Source organism: Perissodus microlepis, chromosome 5, assembly GCF_051167445.1.
Source record: "Perissodus microlepis isolate ML-2025 ecotype Zambia chromosome 5, ASM5116744v1, whole genome shotgun sequence".
Lineage (NCBI taxonomy): Eukaryota > Metazoa > Chordata > Actinopteri > Cichliformes > Cichlidae > Perissodus > Perissodus microlepis.
In genome coordinates this window covers 22,796,775-22,821,034 of record NC_140465.1, presented here as the reverse complement: position 1 = coordinate 22,821,034, position 24,260 = coordinate 22,796,775, and the positions used below count along the sequence as shown (strand labels likewise).

Here is a 24,260-nt window from a genome sequence, read left to right as displayed (position 1 = left end):
TTCATCGAAATTCCTACATGGGCCAATTAAAATCCAGAATTTTAATAAAGGGTGGGACATGTTAGAGTGAACGTGACAATTAGCCAATCAGTGTGCGCTCGCGGCCCATTTGAGCTTCCTAGTTTGGTTGCAGTCGACCCATGTGGGTTCAATGTTGACTTGCGGCTTGAGAAAGTTGAAGAGTTAACGCTGCATAACTGTTGTCAGTTTTGAAACGCTGCTTGTTGCGTTTCGACATGTCTTCATCATTCTTTATAAAAACAAAAGAAAACCCCAAGTTTGCCAAGAAGGGGAAAAATACGGCGGGCACGAAGCGAAAGGTAGGTGAATTGAACTGTTAGCGGGTAAGCTAAACCATAGGGTTCACTCGTGGCTTTTTAACTGATTTCCACTGTTGTTATAACGCTTTTATTTACGCTTTTGTGGTAGATACATCGTATTTTTTCCCCCCTCGCAGGGTGATGTGGATCCTACCGGAAAAGGCAAATTACGAGCAAAGAAATCGAGCTCGAAATATAATGAAGAGATTTCCAGCGACTCAGAGACGGAGAGGTGCGTTTTCAGTGGGGGTTATACATTAATCACAAGCCTTTGGCCTCTAAATAAAAGCACGAGTCTTAATGATCTTTGTGATAATTTGATTTTTCCAGTGCCACAGCGCCAAAGAAAAGGCAGTCCACCGAGCAGATTGAGTATGAGGAGACTCCACAGGAGAAGAAGCTGAGATTAGCTAAACTTTACCTGGAGCAGCTCAAGGAAGAAGGTAAACGTGTGTCATTTACACAGGCACAACATTAAAATTCATTATTCCAGAATGAATGAAATGAATTCTTCTTATCTTCAGAGGAAAATAAAGCAGAAGAAGCCTCCTTTGAGACAGATCTAATTGCGGGAAGACTTCAAGAAGAAGTGGTAAGACATTCCCTATGTGAGCCCGTTTAAATGGTATTTGTAGTACCAGGGTACCTTACATGACTTGGTTATTACACTGCCAGTTGCATGTGTTAAGCTATGTCTCTGTGTACTAACATTTACTCAGATTGTCCCCTCACAATGAAAATATCTTGTTGCCAACTCTACACCTAACATTACAAACTGTTGAGCCTGTTGGCCAGATGTTCCTTAGATCATGCTGTTGTGAACGCCGTTCATCCTGACATTAATTGAGTTTTCACTTCTGGTCGATTTGCACTTGCTCCTTTGTATGAATGGATCGCTCTATGCTGGGCAGTAACACAAGTCCTCCTGAATATGTAGCAGAAATGCGCTCAGTATTTTGTTTTTGTTTTGGTTTGTTTTTTTTACTTGAGGCAGACATTTGATGATATCTGTGGGTCCTTACATTTTGGCAATAATTATTATGCTCTCAATTCCAAAAAGTTGATTCTGTTCATCTGGACGTAGTATTTTCAGTGGGAGAAACATTTTGTCACTCATCAAAGTGACTTCTTCTCATCAAAGTGACTTCTTCAGTCTCTGAAGACTGACATGACTTCTTCAGAAGTCACTTGGATGAGTGAATTGACAGTACTGAACAGGTTGATCAACATAGCGGTAGACTACACTTCAGAGTCTCAGAGGGGTTTGCTGTTATGACATTCCTATGGCATAGATTCAACTCAGATGTCTAAATCAAATCTTAATAAGGTTTTTTTTGTTCCCATGATTTTTCAAAGTTTAGTTAGGCCACAATTTAGCTTCAGTTTCATAAGACAATTTTCTCTAAATTAAATAATGACTGATGTAAAAATGCTGATGTGGTCTTCTGGGTTACAGTTCAGTAATTTATAATAATTTGCAGCTTTACATCTTATGATCAGATGCAAGAAATATTTTGGTTGTACTTGATCACATCAAAAACAGTATCTCATCGATACTGTTTTTTTAATTTTTATTTGGATTTACTGTACTTGATTTGCTGGACTTGTGTTTATAATATTGATATTTCTGTGGATGTGAGTTTATTTTATTTTTTCCTTCTCCCATCAGCTTGAACAGAGAGGAAAGCTCCAGCGGCTCATCGCCAAAGATGTAATTATCAGAATTTTCATCCTTTTAATCCCGCTGTGTGTCTAATAAGAAGTTTAATGTTATTTATTTCTGTGTGTTTTTTGTTTGCTTGTTTTTAGCTCATACCACCAGATCCTTCAGAGATCAGGATGTTCAGAGGACACAAACTTCCAATTACGTGCCTGGTCATCACTCCAGATGACAAGTACATCTTTTCTGCTGCCAAAGACTGCTCCATCATTAAATGTTAGTGTATAGTTAATCCTTACAATTTTTTTAAAACTCCTGTCATGAAAACAAATTCAAATTATTTCACAGTTGTGAAGGCTAATACTTTAATAATAATGTGTTTGGAAATGTTCTCATTAGGGGATGTTGAGAGTGGTAAAAAAATACATACAATACCCGGTGGAAGGAAGGGTACAGAGGATCGCCATGTTGGACATACAGCTCACATCTTGTGTATGGCCATATCATCGGATGGCAAGTACTTGGTGAGTAGTTCTTCCTCAGCAATTCCTGCTTTTACCAATTTTGGGAATCCAGCTTATTCTACCTTTCTTACCAAAGTGTGACCATAACGTCTTTGTTTACATATTTTTAGGCTACTGGAGACATGAACAACCTGATCATGATTTGGGAGGCAGAATTGTGTAAACATTTGTATAAATTTACAGGACACAAAGGTGCTGTGTCGGTATGTTCTTGATGTTTTTTTGTTTGTTTTTTTTCCCCCCTCACTAGTTGGCTACAATTTTGACATTTTAACATCTCAGCTGTGTGTAGGTGATACCTGCAGTTCTCTTATAACACAATCTTCTTTTTCCTTCACAGGGCCTTTCATTCAGGAAGGGGACTCATGATCTGTACAGCGCCTCTCATGACCGTTCAATCAAAGTGTGGAATGTGGATGAGAATGCATATGTAGAAACTCTGTGAGTGACCAATCAGAAAATAATTTCTCACATTCATTTGGCTCTAGTGTGTGAAATTAACTGTGACTGTAAATTCCTGTAGCTTTGGCCATCAGGACTCGATCACAGGACTGGACAGCCTGAGCCGTGAGCGCTGTGTGACTGCAGGAGGGCGGGACGGTACCGTACGGGTGTGGAAGATAGCTGAAGAGTCTCAGCTGGTGTTCCATGGCCATGAGTGAGTCTCTTGACTTCTGTGCATTGCTTGTTCTCACCAGTGTGCACAAATTCAGGTGCTTTGTCTGTTTGCTTGTTTTCTAAGATTCATATAAAAGCATTTAATAATTGCACAGAAATGTTCATAGTCTGCATTAAAAATGTATGCAAAATTACCATCTGAAATAAGAGAACCTGAGAAGGAAGCCAGAGTGTTTCCACAGGAGTGGTAATTGTCCTATTATTTATTTTTAAACACAAAAAGCGATGCTTGGCTGGAATGACAAGTATGCTGAAGATTGTTTCCCCAAAGACAAACTAGCTCAAATTAAAACTTTTGACTTTGTAGTTGGTGTGGGGGGAAAAAAAATCTAAGCAGAACATAAGAAAGAGAAGACAGTGGATAGCAAGGCGCACCTCATCTGTGGGCTTCAGATGAGAAATTCATGGCAAATATTGAAAAACCCCCATATTCTTCAGCATATGCAATAAATAGTTAAAATAAGATAACTAGTATATATGAAAAATGTTAAAGTCTACACATTCCCATTTTGTTCTTTCTAGGCAATTTAATATTTTATAGTGTTGTATTTAATTCTAAATTTGAGCATTTTTGACCTATGGTCTTTTGGAATAGGGTAAATATTGACCACAACAGAAGAAGTAATATGGAAATATTGTGCTAATACACATGGTTTACCCGCAGATTTGCTCACAAGCACTGTTTGTGAACCAATCACATTTTACTTTTTTGGCCTGAAAAAATAAATTAATAAATCTAAAATTAGAAACCACTAGGAAATTATTTTTGGACACTGCAAATGTCAGCTAAACCACTAGAAGAAAGAAGTGGCTCGGTGGTGTAGTCGTTAACACATTAACCTTACATGCAAAAGATCTTCAGTTCAAGACAGAGAGCAAACAAACCCGGAGTCATGCTACTCCGAGAGCCAGTCCCAGGCTTGGATAAATGTTGTGTCAGAAGGTATCTGGCTGTGCCAAATCATACACGCAGATCCCATCTGCTGTGGCAACCCCTAGGGAAATAAGGGAGAAACCAAAAATGGCCAAAAATCAACACAATTTCTCATGGATGATCTTGCTCTTCTGCTGCTGGCACTATAGTCTCATATAAAGTTTGAAAAAATATGAAAGAAATCAAATTAAGAGTATTGTTTGTTACTACCTTTTTGACTGCTGCATGGTTTTTATTGTCCCTCTACCATTAAACATGTCTGTTGGTTGGTTTATATAAAATCTTTTGATATTAGATGTATTAGAGTAATTTTCATTCTGAAAATTTAACAGCACAGCTTGATTTTTTTTTTTTTTTTTTTTTTAAATAGATGTACACATTCATAAATGCATATTTATTTATACTCTATTTTTCTTTAAGCATACAGTGAGACTGACAACTCTGATTTTGTTGTCTTTTCTTAAGGGGTTCAATTGACTGTATCCAACTCATAAATGAGGAACACATGGTAACAGGAGCAGATGATGGGTAAGAATTTGCTGCTATTTTTATGTTGGTTCAGTTTCTTTCTCTCCATTTTTATTTTATTCGGTGTGTAATGGTGTGAACTAACTCATTCATATTTCCTGACAACCTTAGGTCTGTGTGTCTTTGGAGTGTCAACAAGAAGAAACCTCTCAGCACAGTGAAACGGGCCCACGGTTGCCATGGTGATGCAGGGATTGAGCAGCCTCATTGGGTCTCTTCAGTGGCGGCACTTCAGAACTCTGATACTATTGCCTCAGGTGCCTATAGCTGTGAGAAACCTCTTAATGTGCCTTTCAGTAACACATGGACCCGTTTTTATTCGCAGGATAATGTAAATAAAGTGTTTTACGGGTGATTTGTTTGAATGCAGATGTATTCAGTGCAAGTAATAAATTCATTCCTGATGAAAAGGACATCAAAGTAATACATCAGCCTAGGTTGGTGTTTAAGTAAGCTGTCGTCATTTGGCTTTGTATAACAACGGATCTTCCTTGCAGGTTCCCACAACTCAGAGGTTAATGTGTGGAAATGTGGCCAGAATTATCGTGGGCTTGAGCCTCTGTTCAGTGTACCAGTGGTAAGCAGTTAACCCTTTCCTCTCATTTAAAAAATAAAATAATAATAATAAGTTGCATAAATGTTTATTTTCTTTCTCTACTTTCCTTTCCTGCCTAGTCTGGTTTCGTCAACAGTTTGAAGTTTTCAAGCTCTGGTCAGTTCTTGGTGGCAGGAGTTGGACAGGAGCACAGGTACATTTATACTCATGTTTCCATAGAAACTAAAGTTCCTGAAAACTAATGAATGTCAACGCAAGTTCATGTTCAGTGGACAAAACATCCGCTAGGTGGCAGTGTTAATCCATCTTTAACATTTTAGAATTTTTAGGTTGATTTGGCCTCATTCATATAGTTATGCAGTAACTAACTGAAGGTAACCAGGAAGTATGATGTTGGATAATATCACACTTGTCATGTAGTATTTTTGATCAGTTTAGCTGAATGCAAGGTAAAATAAAATGTGCAAGTGGATCAGATATTTCGTCTTGATGCATGCTCAATCATCCAGGTAAGTAAATCCACAAAAGCTGATTCTATTCATGTTGGGGAAACCTGCAGTCAGCTGAGACTGAAGAAGTCACTTGGATGAGTGACGAAACGTTTCTCCCACTGAAAATCTATGTCCAGATGAACAAAATCAACTTTTGTGGATCGGATATTTCGTTTTGGTGTGTCAATCATATTTTACAGATTTTACAGAATGACATGTAAATCTGAACTGTTTTTTTTTTTTTCTTTAATTTGATTGTATTGACATATGAAACAAACAGTGTTAAACTTGACCACTGTGAAAATTGCTGAGGGGAACCGACAGTGATTATTGTAATTTGAAATCCAAAATGTTTTCTTGTGTACTGGAGGGTTTGAGCTGCTCTATAGTAAATCCATCCACCCACTCATGGCTGTAGCTCAGGTCATCTACTGATCAGAAGGTCAGTGGTTTGATCCCTGGATCCCCCTAGTCTTCACTCATCCATTGGTGTATGAATGTGTGTGAATGGTACTAAGCACTTAGACGCATACAAGGTGGTGCTTGTGTGAATGGGGTGAATGTGGCATGTTGTATAGAGTGCTTTGAGTACTATATAAGAATCAGTCCATTTTACCATTTACCATTCTCTTCCACTTATCCATTTCAGGGTTGCGGGGGGGGGATTATCCCAGCTACCACAGAGCGAACTGTTCTCTACAGTACAGTTTAATTAATCCAAAACCTTGTCCGACAGATATAGGATTTTTATGACTAATACCAGTATTGACCAATTACTCATTTGCTCTCTGGACCAGCTGTTGCTGATCCATCTGTTGCTTATAGGGAAGTTAGATTGCCTTCATCTGCAATCAAAACTTAATGACTTATCTGAAGGGATCTTGTCTCTTCTTCACTTTGTAAATGTTTGCTTTTTTTTTTTTTTCCTAACCTTACCTGAATCCATCTTAGATGAGCTCGGGCTCAGAGACAGCTTCTGCATTTCTCAATCACTGTTTATTCCCTCGAGGTTTTTGCTTTGCATGCTAGAGTTTTAATGAACTGACAGTTTTCAGGAGTGTGCCTGAGCCTGTGCATTGATTTCTACTTCAGAATTGTCTTTTTCCAGCACGGTGTTGCCTGAGGACCCACAGATCACAGACATTAATTACTGGTTTTCAACCTTTGCGCAAAGAGATTTCTCCGGATCTCTGATTTTTAATGTACCATAGATGATGAAATTCTTTGCAGTCTTCTATTGAGTGGGAAACCCATCCTCAATTTTTCTTCTGAAAGCCTCAAGCTCACTGTGGTGATCGTTTAATACAAAATGTTTATGACCTGTTACCAGATATCAGATTTAAACCATTTCTCCAGTGTTTTATTACTCCATCCCTCCTTCTTATTTGTTTTTTAATTAACAATCCATATGGTGATTAATCATTAATCTTCAGTGAATTGTTAGTGTTAAAATAATGATTTGTAAATAAATCTTTGTTTTGTTTACAGATTGGGACGATGGTGGAGACTAAAGGAAGCCAAGAATGGAATTTATGTTATTCCTCTTAAAAGGAAACCCTCTGATCCAGAGGAAACTAAAAGTGCTGAATAGAAAACTGTTAAATGCTTTTCCTTTTGTAAATTAAAGATCTAAAAATAAAAAATAAAATCTCAGGGTTTTTTGGTTTTGGTTTTTTTTTTTTTTTTTTGTTTTTTTTTTTTTTACTTTAAAAAATAAAAAATAAAATCCAGACAGTATCTGTTTCTACAGTTGTTGTCTGTGGATTCCTCTTGTTATTAAAAGGCAATAACAGCTTTTGGTTTAGTGAAGAAGTCAAAGCATTGTTGGTAAGGCATCCCTGCATAAAAATAAAGTGTGAAGAGGCTGAATTGTAGGAGAGGAAAAAAGACTGCTGGTTCTATTTTGTGATCATAAAGTTTTGAAGTGTCATGATGTTCTATGAAAGTTAGGCTGTAAGTGTGTCTGGCAAAGTGATGACTGCTTCTGTGTGTAGGGTATTGGAGGAGTCAGATCAAAAGTTGTGAATCATAGATATGGTGGTAGAAGACCAGCATATCATTTGAATCTCATAAAAATGTAATCGAAAGTATATTGGCATCTTTTGGTAATAAGAAAAAGTTTACAGCTTATTTCTACTTTTGCTTTACTTGACATTTACTTGGTATTTACAGGAGGGAAAGTGCACAAAATATTTTAATTATTCAAGTGATTTGTCAGACCAGCCTCGGGGACTGCAAGCTGTTGACTAGTGACATTATGTCAGTGACAGTTATTGTTATATAATAACCAAGAATTGGTATTTGCACCATCTTCAGTCATCCTGCAGGTGTCCTCTTAGACCCGGGTGGACATGTTGTTTGTATGCCATATAGGGGGGAAAAACCAGTATCATCTTCTTTCACAGTTAAACATGCAGACAATAACATTTAAATTTTTAATAAAGTCACTTCTATTTATGCTGCAGGCAGACAGTGGGTACAGTTTCACATCTAAAACGCCAGTCCGCATAAAATGTGTAAATGTAGGATTCGTGTGAACTTTTTTTTTTTCCCCCATGTACAATTGCAGGTACTCAACTATTAAAACAACAGCTATCCTGCACTAGTTTGGTTACTGAAAATTTACTGAAATGGCAGAAATCTGCTAATCCTGCATCCAGATCTCGATTGCGGTTCTTGTGCATAGGTCCTCTGAATTTGACTGAAAGTGGGAACCCAAACAAAGTAGAATTTGATCTTTTAATATTAAAAAACATTTTATTTACATAAATTACAAGTAAGCACGCACTGCTATACCAGTCTACATTAACACACGTCCTTTACGTTGTCTAGTTGCCTAGTTTTCATCACGTTCACTATAGTTAGTCACACATTTTGCTTAACAGAAGGGCTAACTTTATCTCAAAGCATTTTTTTGTCAATGTCTAAACATCTGGATATATTCACAGCACTGTAAGAACACAATAAGAACAGCCTTTTGTTTTTGTATAACACTATTGCTTCACAACCACCCATTTGACAACAAGACTCTTTAGGACAAGGCACGGTGCATTTAATCACATCTATCTGTAAACCAAGGAGATCACAGCATATTAAATCTATACAAAAAAAAAGGCTTTACAGTTGATACATACTGCTCACTGTAAGAACATCGTTACGCTTTCACAGTTAGAGTTACCATTGCCACTGTCAGTCTAGTTATCTCTCTGCAACATGTTAGATGCCATGGGGGCTTTGTCATACACAGCTCTGTTGGATGGAAGGATGATTGATGACAGGATGGTTGCTTCTGCTTAGAGAGGAATGTTTTTCACAAAGAGGATGTTGTGGAGTCCACCACTTCTCGCCCGTTGCAAACTGCTGGCACATAGTTGGAGGCTGATCCTGAGGGAATAAAAGCAGTGATGTTAGAGTTTCCTGCAAACCAGAGATAAAAGCTGCGAGGAGCAAGTGGTCCAAATACATTAGGCACCCTGTCTTTAAGTACAATTTTGAGGTATCCTTTTTGTGCATGACTTTTACTGTGAAGTTTATTTGGCTGATCACGATTATACAGACTTGCACATAAAATGTTACAAAACAATACAGTTTCTGTCCGGTTGCTTCATCACTAGCTATAATTGAACAATGTGAAATACTGCAACCAGAAATCCATCACAGCTTACAGTGTTATTTTCCAGACAGTATCCTTACATTGTTGAATTCCTACTTTTAATTGCAGCAATTAAATTTTTTTTATTCCCTACATCATTTTTTTTTTCTGACAACAGAAATCACTTTAGTCTAAGAGACGAGATAAAGCATAAAGTGTCAGAAGCCTTTTAATGCGCAGCTTTTCTTTTGGACTAAAAGCAGTGTGAGGTCTCCCAGCTATAAAAGAGTAAATGGCACGCTCACTATAGAACCATGTAAACGTCTCATATATATTTAATGTGTTTTTGTCTGTGAACATAGTCAGTTTATTAATTGGTTTCAGATAAGCCTTTCTCTTACCCAAAATGAAAAGAAAAACATAATGGCATGGTTATTAATTGCAGAGCTATGCTGATGCAAAACTACAGAAACAAGCAGGAAAAACCTTTCAGTATTATATAGAAATTTCTTCACTCTTACCCATGTTCCACTAAATAAGAATAATAAATTTTTTAAAAAAATGAAATAAATGATATTTCAGTGTTTTACTGCAATGCTGTCATTTTGATCTGAGTTTCACAGTGAAACTGTCAACTGTTACCCAGTTTTATTTCTGATTTTATTGTGAAGCACTTTTGTGATTCTTATACATTTTAATTACTTACTTTTTTGTAATACTTACTTAATTTTTTAATTATGTAAGATGCCCTATCGGTATGGAAAAGGGTATCTCAGCTTAGAAAGAACACAGACAGGCATATTCTTATTTGCCTGACAGCACCTCACAAATTTAAACAGTACTGTATATTTCATTTACAGTGCTGTGAAAAAGTAATTGCTCCCTAAACCTAATAACTGGTGTTGGCACCCCTGGCAGCCAGAGATTAGGCAGTAACGCGTTACAAGTAACGCGTTACTGTAATCTGATTACTTTATTAAAGTAACGAGTAAAGTAAGGGATTACTATCGCAAAAACGGTAATTAGATTACCGTTACTTTCCTGTAGGAATGCTGCGTTACTGCGTTACTAAAACCGTGATTTTTTTGCCAGAATGTCTCATGACAATGACATAAGCGAGTGCCACGTTGGTGACAACAGCTGTGTGCAGATCAACAATGGATAATATACCCAGTGGGGAGAGAGTATGAGCGTGTAGCGTTTAAAGCGTGGAAGTACTGACCTTACTTTGAGTTTGATTCCATAAAAAGTGACAAAAACATTAGTGTCCGTTGTGCGTGGGAAGAAAACTTCTTTTTACAGCGAAAAAAAAACCCCTAAACAAGCACCGAGTGTGCTACGACATAATGGGAAATTCACAGAGAAACTCGCGGATTCTTCCACTGACCGCTGCGGCTCACCTGCACCAGGGTAAACCTCCGCCTACCCCACTCCTGCTTTACAGGTGAAAATAGAGCAACAGGACCGCTAGTCTTTGACTTTATTTATTTTCTGCTGTGTTTTACTTGCATCTATTTAAAAGACTGAGTGTAAACACAAAAATAGGTTTAAATGTTAAACTAGTTTAAATGTTAAACTAATTTATTCAAGTCAGAGAATGGTGCATATAATTTAATTTTTACTTGATGCATAAAGTTAAAAGATTAAAACTGATAAAACAAGTTTAAAAAAAAGAGACTTTTCCATTTGATTACATTTTGTATGATGGATTATGCAAAAAAAGTAGAATTGATTGGGCTGAAAGATCTATCGCTTTATTACCTATTCAGGTTGTAAATCGTGTTTTTAAAAAGTAACTAAGTAATTAATTACTTTTGAAAATAAGTAATCAGTAAAGTAACGGGATTACTTTTTTGGGGAAGTAATCAGTAATTAGTTACTGATTACTTTTTTCAAGTAACTTGACCAACACTGCTGGCAGCAAGAACAATGCGATAAAGCATTACTCTTTCACACAGGGCCAAGTTGGTTTGACTGGGCTTTTTATTTCCTGTGAAGTGTGACAAATATGCAAAAAATATCATAAATAAATAAGATTAAAAATAAAAAGGCCAATTAAAATAATGGGCAAATCCTGAAACAACAGGTTTTTCAGCTTGCAGCCCATTTGTGCTCGTCTACAAATTAAATAATCTCCAACTTAAGTAAGTTTTACGTAGACTGATTGTTTAATATTGGAGAAAGCCATGTTAGCTGATAAGTTAAGTTAAATCTCCTGGCTGTATATTCATATTTACCATATAAAGTGTGTATGTTAGCATGTTGAGCTAAAGACCATCTGGTAGTCCTTTGTCTTTATGTTGTGTTAATAGTTTCTTTTACAAGTAAAGAACCATATTCTGTATACTCTGCATTTGTACCTTTTGAGAAGCTGGAGCTGGGGGCAGAGGCAGACGTAGAAACTGTGGTACTGAAGCGGTTGGTTGTGACTCTTAGTGTGGCCACATTTTTCTGGGGCTGAAAAAGGATGATGTGGACCTTTGGGGCGAAGAGGCACCCGAGAACCACGGAGCCACTCAGACTGACGGAGATGCACATGGTGGTGGTCTGTACCTGGGATGAAAGAGAGCATGTGTGTAATGATGGCTACATCAGTCTGCTCTTGGATATTTTTTTTTTCATTTGGTCTTCAAAAAGACTAATGAAGTTCATTCAAAGGCCACCTGGTCCTAGTTCTTCTCTCTCACACAGCCTTTGATCAAATCACTCATATTTTCATTTATTCCCTGTTCTGGTTATTTACAAACCTTAACCTTAATGTGTGGTTCCTTTCAAACATCCATTAATCAATCTTTACATTAACGTCTTTGCTAAAAGTCAATCAAAAACCAAACACAACCCTGTAACAAATATTCACTTATACATGGATATAAGCTTTACTAATAAATAGTGATATAATAAATTAGATGTTTAACAGAAGGTTAACAACTGATAATCAACTTTTTGTTCAAGAAACAGCAAGCAAAAGAAAACGTTACCTGGATGGAATCAAAATGAAAAACAGAAATCAACTTTGTCCCTTTCAGGTTTCTTATAGTTATTATTCTCACATTATTAGCCATATTTTGCATTTTGAACAGTGTGTGGTTTTCAGCTGTGTTTGTTTGCAATTCTAATTGTCCATTTGTATGCGCATGAACATGAGGGCAAGAAGTCGAAAGAGAGATAAGCACAGCTGGCCGTCCTGGAAAGTCGGAGCCTTGTTAGTCATATTTCAGCTGCTAATGTGAGCTGACTGCTGGGGTCATCTTCCTGAGCTCCGTCTCTTCCCACCCCACTGGTTACCCCTGCAGTCCAGGAACTTCTATTTGCAGAACCACAGCATGAAGTGAAATCTCTCCCAAACATACTGCACAATAACAGCACTGCAGAAATATGAGAAGTCATCATGCATTTCAACTTCAAAAATAAGTAGTGAAAAGCACCACCAGGACTCCTGGTAACATAACTTTGCCTTCTCTCTGCAGCTCCTAATCTTTTTCAGCCATAAAGATAACTTTCTAGCAGCTATTCCCTTTAAACAGATTACACAAGTAATTAGAAACCACCATTGTTTGCAACAGCACAACATGAGCTGTATTTGTATGATGTATTTCATTGTTAGACGTTTGCATTTAATGTCGTTTTAGCTTATTACTCTTTCTTAAATTTCCTTCCCTTTTATGAAGCACAATTTAATGTACTTTAATTTAGCCTTTATAGGTTGTTTACTCACTGTTTTATTACCCAGTGAGTAAAGTTCATACTACAGAAACTATACTGTAGAAAGGAGACGGAAAAAAATTAAAGGTTTTGAACATGAAAGAAAATGTGTCTACATAACAGTAAAACCTTGGGCTCATCATGATTCACTAGGCTACCCTCATTACGATATTACCGTGTTATCCAACTCCAATTTGAAATGTGGCAGCTGAACCCACAGCCATTGTTATTGTTGTCACACAGAACCAAATCATCAAGATCTCCAGTGCAGTGTGAAACCCCTCATTCCTTCAGTTAATCTCTCGGTTGCAATTTTAGTATGAAGCCTTATTTCCTACAACATGTATCTGGTCTCTTAAGGGCCACTAAGGATCAGGAAAGTTGGCTTTTGGTTCATGGGTTGAGTACCCAAAAGGCTGCTTACAACAGACATGAAAAGCCAGAGGTTTCTCATGATACAAACCTTGTGTGACCCTAGACCTCCCCCCTATCTGTTTGCACAACAAAGGCCTTGTTGGACACTTCGACCAAAATGCTGTGACAGTAGCCTTGGGACTGCCTAAGGCATCAGCACTCATAACTTACATGGTCTGTCAGTTTTATGCTTAATGTTTTGTCTTATTTATCCTATGTCACATTGCACAAATAAATAAATGCATTTATATATGCAGCTATTAATAAGACAAATATTCTCATTTATGGCTTGCTATATGGCTAAAGTCACAATGCATATTGAGCATGTTTATTCAGTGTAGTTTGATGCACTACAGACTAAATTTAGCCTGTAGTGATTTTTTAAAGGCTAAATGCTGCAAAAACATTATCCCCATGCGACAACTCTGTAGCAGATTTGTCAAATTTCCTATTAGGGAGGTAGTGCCACAAAATGGGCAACAGTAGGCCGCTCAAAATGATTATTAATACAGACCATAATGTTGCTTATTGTGTTCCCTGTATGGGTTCCCACTGGGATTTAGCCTAGGTTTTTAAAAACAAAACCTATTGTAAATCTCTAGAATCCATCTCTTAGCTGAAAAAATGGGTCAAAGAGCATTTAGTAATGCCACGGTTTAATGAATCAATCTGACTGTCTTTAACTATTTCTGTGGGTATATTCAGACCTGATCTGTCTCCGGTCTTTGTTGTTTTCTTGAAAGATCCTTCAACTCACATGAAAAGAAAGCTTTCATGAGTCTAGGTGAAGGTGATCAAATGGAATGTGAAAGTGACACCTTCTTCAGGGATGGTAAAAACACAGGGGACAGTCATTTATAGACTTTGTTTGCACTACTCCACATAAGTTGGCTTTAGAGGTTTATAGAAATATGAATTATAAATACTCAATTTGCTATTTATTAGAAAAAAAATCCTGGATAGTTACCCTGTAGTCACTGGCTGTGACGTAGAAGATAGGCTGAAAGGCGAGCCAGATGATGCAGGTGGTGTACATGGTAAACCCAATGAACTTGGCCTCGTTGAAGTTTTCGGGGCACTTTCTTGTCTTGAAAGCGTAGACGGTGCAGAGGATGATGAGAATGCAATTGTAGGTGAGAGAGATGAGCATGCTGGTGTCCCTACTGTTGCACTTGAGCGTAACAATGTTTCTCCTCTCTGGGCTCACCTCCTTTCGAACCCCTGGCACCTCCACAAGCAGCCAGATAACAGCCACTAGAAGCTGGCAGGAGATAAGAACACCACAGATTGCTACCTGGGAGGCCGGGCTGATGAAACGTGGCCGCTGCGCTCCATCCTTTACCCCACTGAAGATGCGAGCGATGCGGTTCGTCTTGGTTAGGAGAGCTGAGTAACATACTGCGAAGGAGGTCCCCAGGCCTAGACGGCGTAGGGTGCAAACAGCTGTGGAAGGCTTGGTGATGTAGATAAAGGTCATGCTGTAGCACATCAGCACTCCCAACAACAGGATGTAGGAGAGCTCACGTCCACTTGCTTTAACCACCGGTGTTTCATTGTGCTTGAAGAATACGCCCACTACTGACAGGGTACACAGTATGCCAAGGCAAGAAATGGTAACAGGCCCAATAGCCCAGGCATCCTCCCACCGGATGTATTCTTCAGGCAGATCATAGCAGCCAGTCAAGTTAGCCAGAGGCCACTGACCGAAACTACAGTCAGCACAGGTGAACTCATCCTGCAGGTACTGGTAGGACTGACAGGGAATACAGATCCAGCAGCACACATCACCAGGCTGCATGCTCTTCACTTCATTCTTCCTGCAAGGGTCACTACACTGGGAGGTTGGTGGCACATTACCACGCCAGGCCACCATGGTGGTATTCAAGGTCAGGTTCTGGTCCCAGTAACCAACTTTCTTGTAGACGAACTTCCCCTCTTCTTTGTGGTAATGAAAGATGTTGTAGCGGCTTATGCCATCACCAACTGAATCAAAGCGCACCATGTTCTCTGTGTCTGCAGGTTTGAATGGTGCTGGTGGGAAGCATAAAATACAGCAATGAAGACTTAAAGGAAATATAAAGGATTTAAAAATTCAAAGCCAGGAATATAATAATAATAATAATAATAATAATAATAATAATAATAATAACAACAACAACAACAACAACAACAACAACAATAATAATAATAATAATAATAATAATAATATAAGAATAACACAAAAGGCAAAAAAAGAAAAAGAGAGCCAAAGTTCAATTCATGGACTGAAGAACAGTGCTATGTTTTTGTATAATTTAAATTAAAATACTTTTTTTTCTGCTATTTCATGTAACAGGAAATGTAAATGCACTGCGTTATATACAGCTTTTCCTATCAACTCCTCTAAGCCCTTTATACTACAAGTCACATTTTTAACATAAGACAGTTTCATGCATATGTTGTTAGAGTTCAGGAGGGCAATGGCACTTTGACAGCAAATTAGAGGATCCAAGGATCCAAACCACTGACCTTAGGATTAATGCACCTATTCAACACCTATTCAACCTCCTGAGCCACAGCTGTTCTCTGAATTTGTTCATTCATTCGTCCTGTCAGTACTATTTTAAGAAAAGTATGTTCTAGATATGTTCCCTGCCCGCTGTTTCTTCAGTGCCAATTCATGGATTATTTTTTGCTAATTGAATAATTACAAAGCCTTTCTCTGCTCAGCAGAAGTTGTTTGCTTAATCCTGTGTCATGGCTCTTTGCAACCCTTATTTCCTTTGCATCCATGGTGAAATATATACCACTTCCAACCATTTACAAAACATGGTAAATTCTTTTTTTTTTCATGTTTGTTGTTTACTTATGTTGTGCATACCTTCAAATTTGGTCTTCAAGATGAACTCCTTGTAGAACCTTTTGCCATTACCTGGTTTCATAGCATCGCAGACCTTAGATGTGTTGGAGCACACTGCTTGCCTCATGTTGTGCAGGGCATAGGCCATCGCATAGACTGCGTTCACCACAAACATGATTTTGGATTCCTGTTCGAAAGTTCCATCTCGTAAGCTGTAGTCAGCACAGCCAGGCTCCTGTAGGCTGCAGTCAAACCGGTGCTCCCAGAACTCCCTGAACCACGGATTCCTCATATTGGTTGATGGGTTCAGTTTGGTAAAGTAGTCTTCAAACTCTCTGACAGGATAGGAGGCTAGTTCAATGGTGAAAGCTCCATCTGCTGCAGTCTCGCTGCCCCTCACCACACCCTCCTGTGCTCCCCACCCATCACTGGCCACCCAAGTGAAAGTGACATTCATTCTGGCAGCAGCCACAAGGAGCTCGCGAGCGTCCTCACTGCGCGTGAACAGGATGACAACCTTTGCGTTAGACTTTTGTTGCAAGGAGCGGATCACATTCTCATAGCCCTGGCGGTTCATGGAACGACTCACTTTGGCTGAAGTGGCAATGCAGATTTGGCGAGAGCGGGCCTCCTGCTGGAAGGCGTCAATGCCTGTTTCACCATAGTCACCCTCTGATGCTACTGTTGACACGTATGTCCAGTTAAAGTAACGCAGAATCTCAGCCATTGCTTTAGCTTGGTAGAAGTCAGGGGGCACGGTGCGAGCGAAGTAGTCATAGCGGGTTTTATCACTGAGCTTTGCACTAGTAGAGGCATAGCTGATCTGAGGGATCTGGAACAGTCGCAGGAGGTTAGCCACCTGAGGAAAGCAAAGAAATGAAAATGCTATCAAAACAGCCTCATCACATCCTCTCATATATATATATATATATTATACATACACAGGAACTGCTGGGGGAAAAGGAAATAGGTGCAGTGATATATTGAAATATATTTAAACATAAATAAACATACAAATAAGGGGAAAAATAGTTTGTACAATTCTAAAAGCTTGAAAGTCAATATTTGGTATGAGCATCTTTATTCTTCAACACAGCCTGAGCTCTCTTAGGCAGGCTTTCTTTTCTAATCTTTGATGAGTCTACAGGTATAGTTCTCCAGGCTTCTTGGAGGACATTCAAAGCATTGCTTTGGATGTTGGCTGCCTTTTGTTTTGTTCTCTGTTGTGATGATCCCACACTGCTTCAGTCATGTTGAGGTCCAGGCTCTGGGGAGGCCAATCCATGACTGATAGTGCTGCATTCTGTGCTTAGCTAGGTATGGTTTTACTGCATTGACCCCAACCGGTCGCAGCAGACGGCCGCTCCTCCCTGAGCCTGGTTCTGCCGGAGGTTTCTTCCTGTTAAAAGGGAGTTTTTCCTTCCCACTGTCACCAAAGTGCTTTCTCTTAGGGGGTCATTTGATTGTTGGGGTTTTCTCTGTATGTATTATCGTAGGGTCTACCTTAAAATATAAAGCACGTTGAGGCGACTGTTGTTGTTTTTTGGCGCTGTATAAATAAAATTGAATTTAATTGAATTCATTGGCAGAGTGTTTGGGATCATTTCATGCTGAAAATGAAGATGCTACCACAAAGACACATTGCATGATGGATCAAAATCTGATGGTACTTTGCTGTGTTCATGTCCATCAATTTTGACAAGATCCCCAACACCACTAGTGACACTGCAGACCCTAACCATGACAGTGCCTCCACTGTATTTTGTATGCCAGACAAGCCAAGTGATTATTTGCTGGAATTTCAGAAAAAGGCTTGAGCTGTACACTGATGTGCTCCCAACACTACAAAGTTGAACAAGATTTTTTAAACATACAGTCATATTTGTTTAAATTTATTAAATATACCTATTCCTTTAATTGTACTTTTTAACCTGTCTTGCATTACACATAGATGTTTTATCAATTCTTAATTACAAAAATATGGGTTCCAAAATAATTAATAATGAAGCGTGCAGAGTCATTGTTTTGCTGTAAATTGTATAATAAAGTGTAGAAATTAATTAATTTACTTATAAGTCCTGCATTAAGTATTTAGTCATTTATTTATATATTTTTAAGCTATTTTTTTGACTTGTATATTCTGTTTGTAGTTTAAGTGGAGCCATTAAGTGCAGATCAGCCATCTGTCTGATAGTCTGATTCAGCTCAGCGGTGGAGACTGGCTGTGGAAACAGCAACAATTCAGTGTTTCTCTATCTCAGACTGCTTATTGTGTCAGAGATCCACATCACCAGCAGCCAGTGCCACAAATCGATTCAACAATAGTGCAGATAACAACAGCAACAATGGCAGACAGATATGAGTTTTATCAGTGGGATTTTTCTGTTTTCTCCACTTGAGCCATTCTGTCAAGTTATTGGGGGAAGATTTTGCTGGGACTTATGATACCCATGTAACCCAGATAATACATTAATTTCCTCCTGGAGCTGATTGCTGGTGCTACTGAGTTCACCAGGGTTAGATGATAATCTTTGACTGACAACTCAGCGTGGCATCCTTGTTGAACACAAGCCTGCAGAAAACGACTGAGTTGTAGTCATACCATAAACTCATGGCAATTATTTTCCCACACAGTATTACAGTGCTATGGCAGCAAGGCAGTAAAAACTTGTCATTTTCCAGGAATCCCCTATGAGACACAGTGGTGATTAGTGAATACCCATGGGCTTCAATGTGACCGCCTCCTCCCTCAAGCACCACTGTTTGCCTGGAGGCTTTCCAAACAATGGCATCCCCGTGTATGTAATTGGAACCTACTACACTAACTCCAAGCCCCAATTAAAGTACCATTTTGTCTCCCAGGTCTCTCATTCCAGCTCACAAAAACCTAAACAGAGCTATTAGTCCTTTCTGTGATGATATAAATCATATGTATTATCCTGCATACACACCAAGTATACAGTTTTCTGCATGTAGCACGTTCCCAGATCATGTTACTCAGTAATATTTTGTTAACCTTGAGATGTAAGTTATTATTTGTAAGTTATTATTATTTGGTGCTATATATAAAACATCCATCCATCAATCCGCTTATCCTTTTCAGGATAAGCTGTCTTATCCCAGCTGTCTTAGGGCGAGAGGCAGGGTACACCCTGGAGAGGTCGCCAGTCTGTCGCAGGGCTAACATAGACAGAGACAACCATTCGCACTCGCATTTATTCCCACATATGGGTAATTTAGTGTTTCTAGTTAACCTAACCCCATTGACGGCATGTCTTTGGATTGTGGGAGGAAGCCAGAGAACCCAGAGAGAACCTATGCAAACACGGGGAAAACATGCAAACTCCACACAGAAAGACCCTGGCCCGATGGTGGAATAGAACTCAGGAGCTTCTTGCTGTGAGGCAACAGTGCTAACCATCATTAATTTAATTTACCAGCTTTTTTATTAGGTACACCTCTTTGTCTGCTAGATAGTGCACATATCAAATCAGCTAATCACATGGTAGCAATTCATTGCATTTAGGCATGTTAAAGACAACCTGCTTAAATTTGAACCAAGAGCCAGAAAAAAATCAAGTCAGAAGCACGAAGTTGAGATAAACAACATTAAAGTATGGATTCTCCATTGTGGTGATGGTATTATGGTGTGGAGGATACTTTAGCAGTAGTATTGTTGATGACCAATAACAACCATTTTATGACAACAGTGCTCCCATCTTCTGATGGCTGCTCCTAGCAGGAAAACATGCCTTCCAACAAAGTTCAAATCAAACTAGTTTCATAAACATGGCAATGAATTCACTGTACTCACACGGCCTCCACAGTCACCAGATCTCAGTCCAATAGAGCAGCTTTGGGAAATGGTGGAACTCAAGATTCACATCATGGATGTGCAGCCAACAAATCTGCAGTAACTGTGTAATGTTATCATGAAAATATGGACCCAAGTGTCTGAGTAACATTTCCAGCACCTTGGTAACTGTATGTCACAAAGAATTAAAATAGTTTTTTGGCTAAAGGGGATCGATATGGTGCTAGCATGGTGTAACTAACAAAGTGCCTCATGATTGTATATATCAGGTCAAAACACAGACATGAGACTACTTGGTATTGTGAATGCAATCCACAGTAGGCTGTTAAGCCTAAAAAAATCACATTAATCCCTATCTGCAAGTTGCCATCTGCTTAAACTTTTTAAGCTAAAATACCCAAAAGCTAAGAAGCAGCATAAAATACACCACAACCTCCTGAGGGGAGAAATGGAGTAAATATGATGTCTTTTGGCATAGAAACTGTACCCAGTAGTATTCTTTCCAGTGATCTAGTGTGGTCTCATGCAGTTATTTGCACTTAGATATGTCTGTTGTTGAGACATAGGTATGCCTGATTAAATCCACTGATTAAGGTTATGCTGCCTGGGATATATACACCATTTATGCAAGCTAACATGTCAGCAATCACAATGAGCCAGTCAGTCACACTTGCATGATAATAAGGTAGTTTCCTCTTGCAGGGTTTTTTTAGACAGGCAGTTGGCCTTCATCAATAGATTCTTGGAGAAGCTTGACAGCGCACCTTTCAGGACGGCACTGGAGTGTGTGACAGTAACCGTCTGTTCATCCTCATGTGGTATTTCCCTCTTGTTCTCTCATTCGGATAGAAACACCCACCACACCGGCTCAGGGGAAGAGACACCAAAAATTCTAGACTTGTATTTTATTTTGTGATTAAGTCACATAGCTTTGGAGGACTGTACACTTTCACTGACACTCATTTATTTTATTTAGTTAAGACCTGGTTCCTTATTTTACAAACTTATAACTCAGGCTTTTAACTTCAGTCAAACTCATATTAAGTCTTCTCTATATAGAACTTTTTTTATTTTTAAGTTTGTGCATAATGAAGAAAGGTGAAATTATCATATATGAAGCAACCATAATCAGATCTCTAGTGATGAACCAAACCAATATAGGTTGTTTGGATCAACTGCAGAAAAAAAGGGGAGGAAATGCCCAAAAGTATTCCCAAAATTACACATAGTTCGGATCATAATTAAAATTGTACATTCACAAAGCATATTTACACAGCAGTCACAACTACAACTGGGGGAGGGGTGGGTATTTTCCACCAATCATGAGCGATCTTTAAATTGAAACTCTTTCCAGATGTAGAAGTAACATGGGCTGTGCCCATTTATTTTTTGAGGACGGGTTTATTATTACATAACTGCAATATTATTTGCATAATTAGTTTACAGACCTCATTAGAATTACAGGTTATTTTTAATATATCATAGTTATTATGGAAGTACATTAAATAGTTAAGGGTTGTTTTGGTTCTGTTGTTAAGGAGGCTCATTAGTCCAGCCAGAATCTCTATAACAGGAAAAAACAGAGAAAACGCTCTATTACACTGCACAGGAAGTGCTTTCATGACTACCAATTTATACATAAACTAATATTTTTATTAAAAGGCTGTAGGTCTTTATATGTCAAGAGAAAGCTGTTTGGTAATCAACATTTATTTCATTGGCATGTTTATGTTGACTGACATCATTACCTTGAATTATTATTTAAATGTTGTAAAACTTTACAACTTTTGGGTGACTGAAGGTGAAAATGATGCTTAAAATTGTTGGTTGTATTCAGTTATCGTGATATATTTGGTAAGTTTTGGTAATTATATTTGGTTAATTGCAACTTGAAATGACTGAAATACATTTCGACCCTTAAATTTTGGCAAACATGGCCCAAATGGGGATATGTGCTCCTTTTCAGATGATTATTATTATTATTAAACTTTTCGTCCAGTTTTGATGAAATTATGCTCAAATGAACTGGAACTTTATCAAGTGTGAAATGCAATTGTCAAATATTAATTCTTTTATTATAGCTGACCTTGAAATTGTCCTTCAAAGTAGTAGGAAACCTAATAATGCTTAAAGGTAAAGTTACATATACACATATAGACATACATCCCACAAGTGAGCTGCTGTTATCGCTTGCTGCATTGATCAGGTAAAGCATATACCCTAAGGCTATTGCAGAGCCTGAGTTTGAATCCTCCCTGAAGCCTTTTACTATGTATATTCCCTGCTCTCTCTCTCTTTTGGCTTGCCTGACATCTCTTCATTGTACTATTTCAATAAACACTAAAAAAAAAAAAAAAAAAGCCCCCAAGTAATATTTTCATTTTCTTTCAGAATAGGATATTGAAGGTACTGTGAGTAGAAGTTGCAACAGTTGAACAGATATAAACCTTTTCTCTACTGGTGCGCTACATTGTTAAAAATTTGAATAAATCTGATTGTGGAGACATCCAAAGGCCGACATTTGGCTGAATGATAAAGCTAACATATCTACATATCATAATGTTCTGAAATTGTGTACTGGAGAAAGTGATGTTTCTTCATGTCACATCATCCCATTCCACATTTTGATCTGGCCTTGTAAGATGGGCTCTAAAACTGGGTGCAGTTTTCTTCTGAACTGTGTGATGTAGAAAAACAATCCTGCTACGATTTCTAATGTAGGGCTAATGTTTCAAATTAAGTCTTCCTTTCTCTGATTTTTAAATTTGTACATAATAAAGAAAAATTATCATACAAAAAATTGTTGACTAGTGATTGTATAAGATTTTTTTAGGGTTATTATTTATGTTCTTTTGGCCTAGCAATTCAGTTACATAGATATTTTAAGTGTAAGTCCACTGAATAGTTACAATGTATCAGTTATTTGTATTGTATTTCTATCTATCCCAGTTGGTCATGTAACTTATATTTCAAACATTAACATCCAAAAGAGCACCATCAGTTTACAATGTAAAAATATAACAGAATGACTGCTTTTCATGTTAATTAAAAAAACAACAACATTTAATTCCGCAAATTTTTTGTCTACCACAGCCCCTTCCCTGAGCAGTTTCCATCAAATATAGTTAGACAATGGCCAACATGCCGAATATCTATGTCAATATTGGTTCAGTCAGTAATATGCATCATGTAGTTTAGACCACATTTGGAGGAAGCATTAAAAAACTGAAACAGCTGGAACATGGGCAGAGACTTTCTAATATGTCTTATAATATGTTTCAGGATAGAAAGCCCCAAAGATCAACTGAGTCCTGTAGTAGATACAGCTGATGACACAGGTTAAATTTGCGCATATATGGTTTTGCTGCTGAATTAAGTACAATGCATTTGAATTGTATTAGTTAAATTCAAATACTGAAATTGATAGGAAAGGGTTGAGTGCAAAAATAAATATGCAGTGTAAATCATTAAACATGTTAATTATTGATATTTTTAATCAAGCTGCTAAAAAAGTACACGGTAATTGAATTCTTGGGCAAACTATAGAGTTCATTTAATTTAATAAGAATTGATTTGTTGCTACATTAATGATACATGTCATTTTAAAAAACAAAAAGAACAACAATAACAATAAATGTAAATGTCTGAGCTCCACTAAGTCTTTGTGTTTTTGTAGGCTATGCAAAAACACATCAAAGGTAAAAGAAAAATAAACCTAAAAGTGATATAACTGTAAATGAATCGGAAAGCAGTTTGTATGGAGCTCTTTGAATGTTCAATCTATCATTTGAATATGATAATTTATCGGTGCACTGAAAGATATGAGAAAATGGTTGTTAATGAAAATAACAGCTTAGCATCATTTTAATGTATGCAGCAGTTTAAACTTTGATCAAAACACTCACTGAGAGGGAGCAGCACTAAGGCTAAGTTGTTCTGCTCTACTGTGAAGAGACAGCTGAAACAGCAGAACACCGATGGTGACTTAATTGACTGTGCAACATCAAACAGACACATAGTTTACACTAAAAATGTTCGTTCACTTCGGTCTAGTTTGTTTTTCTCTTATGGCAAACCCAACACCAAGTGAGAACCTCGTGTTCAGCTGCAGAGTCTCTCTGCAGTTCTCCAAACCTTCTTCAAAACTGAAAACTCCAATTCAGATGAATCAACATTCTTCTGCTTGCTATTCTTTCCACTTGGAGCTA

General features: G+C 37.9%; 2 protein-coding genes across 4 annotated transcripts in view; one reads left to right on the top strand and one right to left on the bottom strand.

The window, feature by feature from the left end:
• Positions 1-112: 112 nt before the first annotated feature.
• rrp9 (ribosomal RNA processing 9, U3 small nucleolar RNA binding protein) lies at positions 113-7,344 on the top strand. Of its 2 annotated transcripts, none has more exons than XM_084928862.1 (15): positions 113-320; positions 458-552; positions 651-763; positions 845-912; positions 1,990-2,031; positions 2,130-2,256; positions 2,380-2,504; positions 2,615-2,707; positions 2,845-2,945; positions 3,028-3,162; positions 4,582-4,644; positions 4,756-4,901; positions 5,142-5,221; positions 5,320-5,393; positions 7,180-7,344. In XM_084928862.1, the coding sequence occupies exons 1-15, from the start codon at positions 237-239 to the stop codon at positions 7,280-7,282; spliced, it is 1,449 nt and encodes a 482-aa protein (XP_084784988.1). In that variant the 5' UTR covers positions 113-236; the 3' UTR covers positions 7,283-7,344. The 2 variants fall into 2 exon arrangements, with proteins under 2 accessions (XP_084784988.1, XP_084784987.1); XM_084928861.1 differs by having other exon boundaries at positions 4,756-4,913.
• Positions 7,345-8,416: 1,072 nt separating this feature from the next.
• Positions 8,417-24,260, bottom strand: part of grm2b (glutamate receptor, metabotropic 2b) — a 34,591-nt gene continuing 18,747 nt past the window's right edge. For both annotated transcript variants that reach the window (XM_084928860.1, XM_084928858.1), the window contains 4 exons: positions 16,260-17,097; positions 14,367-15,430; positions 11,644-11,836; positions 8,417-9,075 (listed from right to left, as the gene is read on the bottom strand). In XM_084928860.1, the coding sequence (XP_084784986.1) occupies positions 9,002-9,075; positions 11,644-11,836; positions 14,367-15,430; positions 16,260-17,097 (2,169 nt within the window). In that variant the 3' untranslated portion in view covers positions 8,417-9,001. The remainder of the gene's footprint in view (positions 9,076-11,643; positions 11,837-14,366; positions 15,431-16,259; positions 17,098-24,260) is intronic.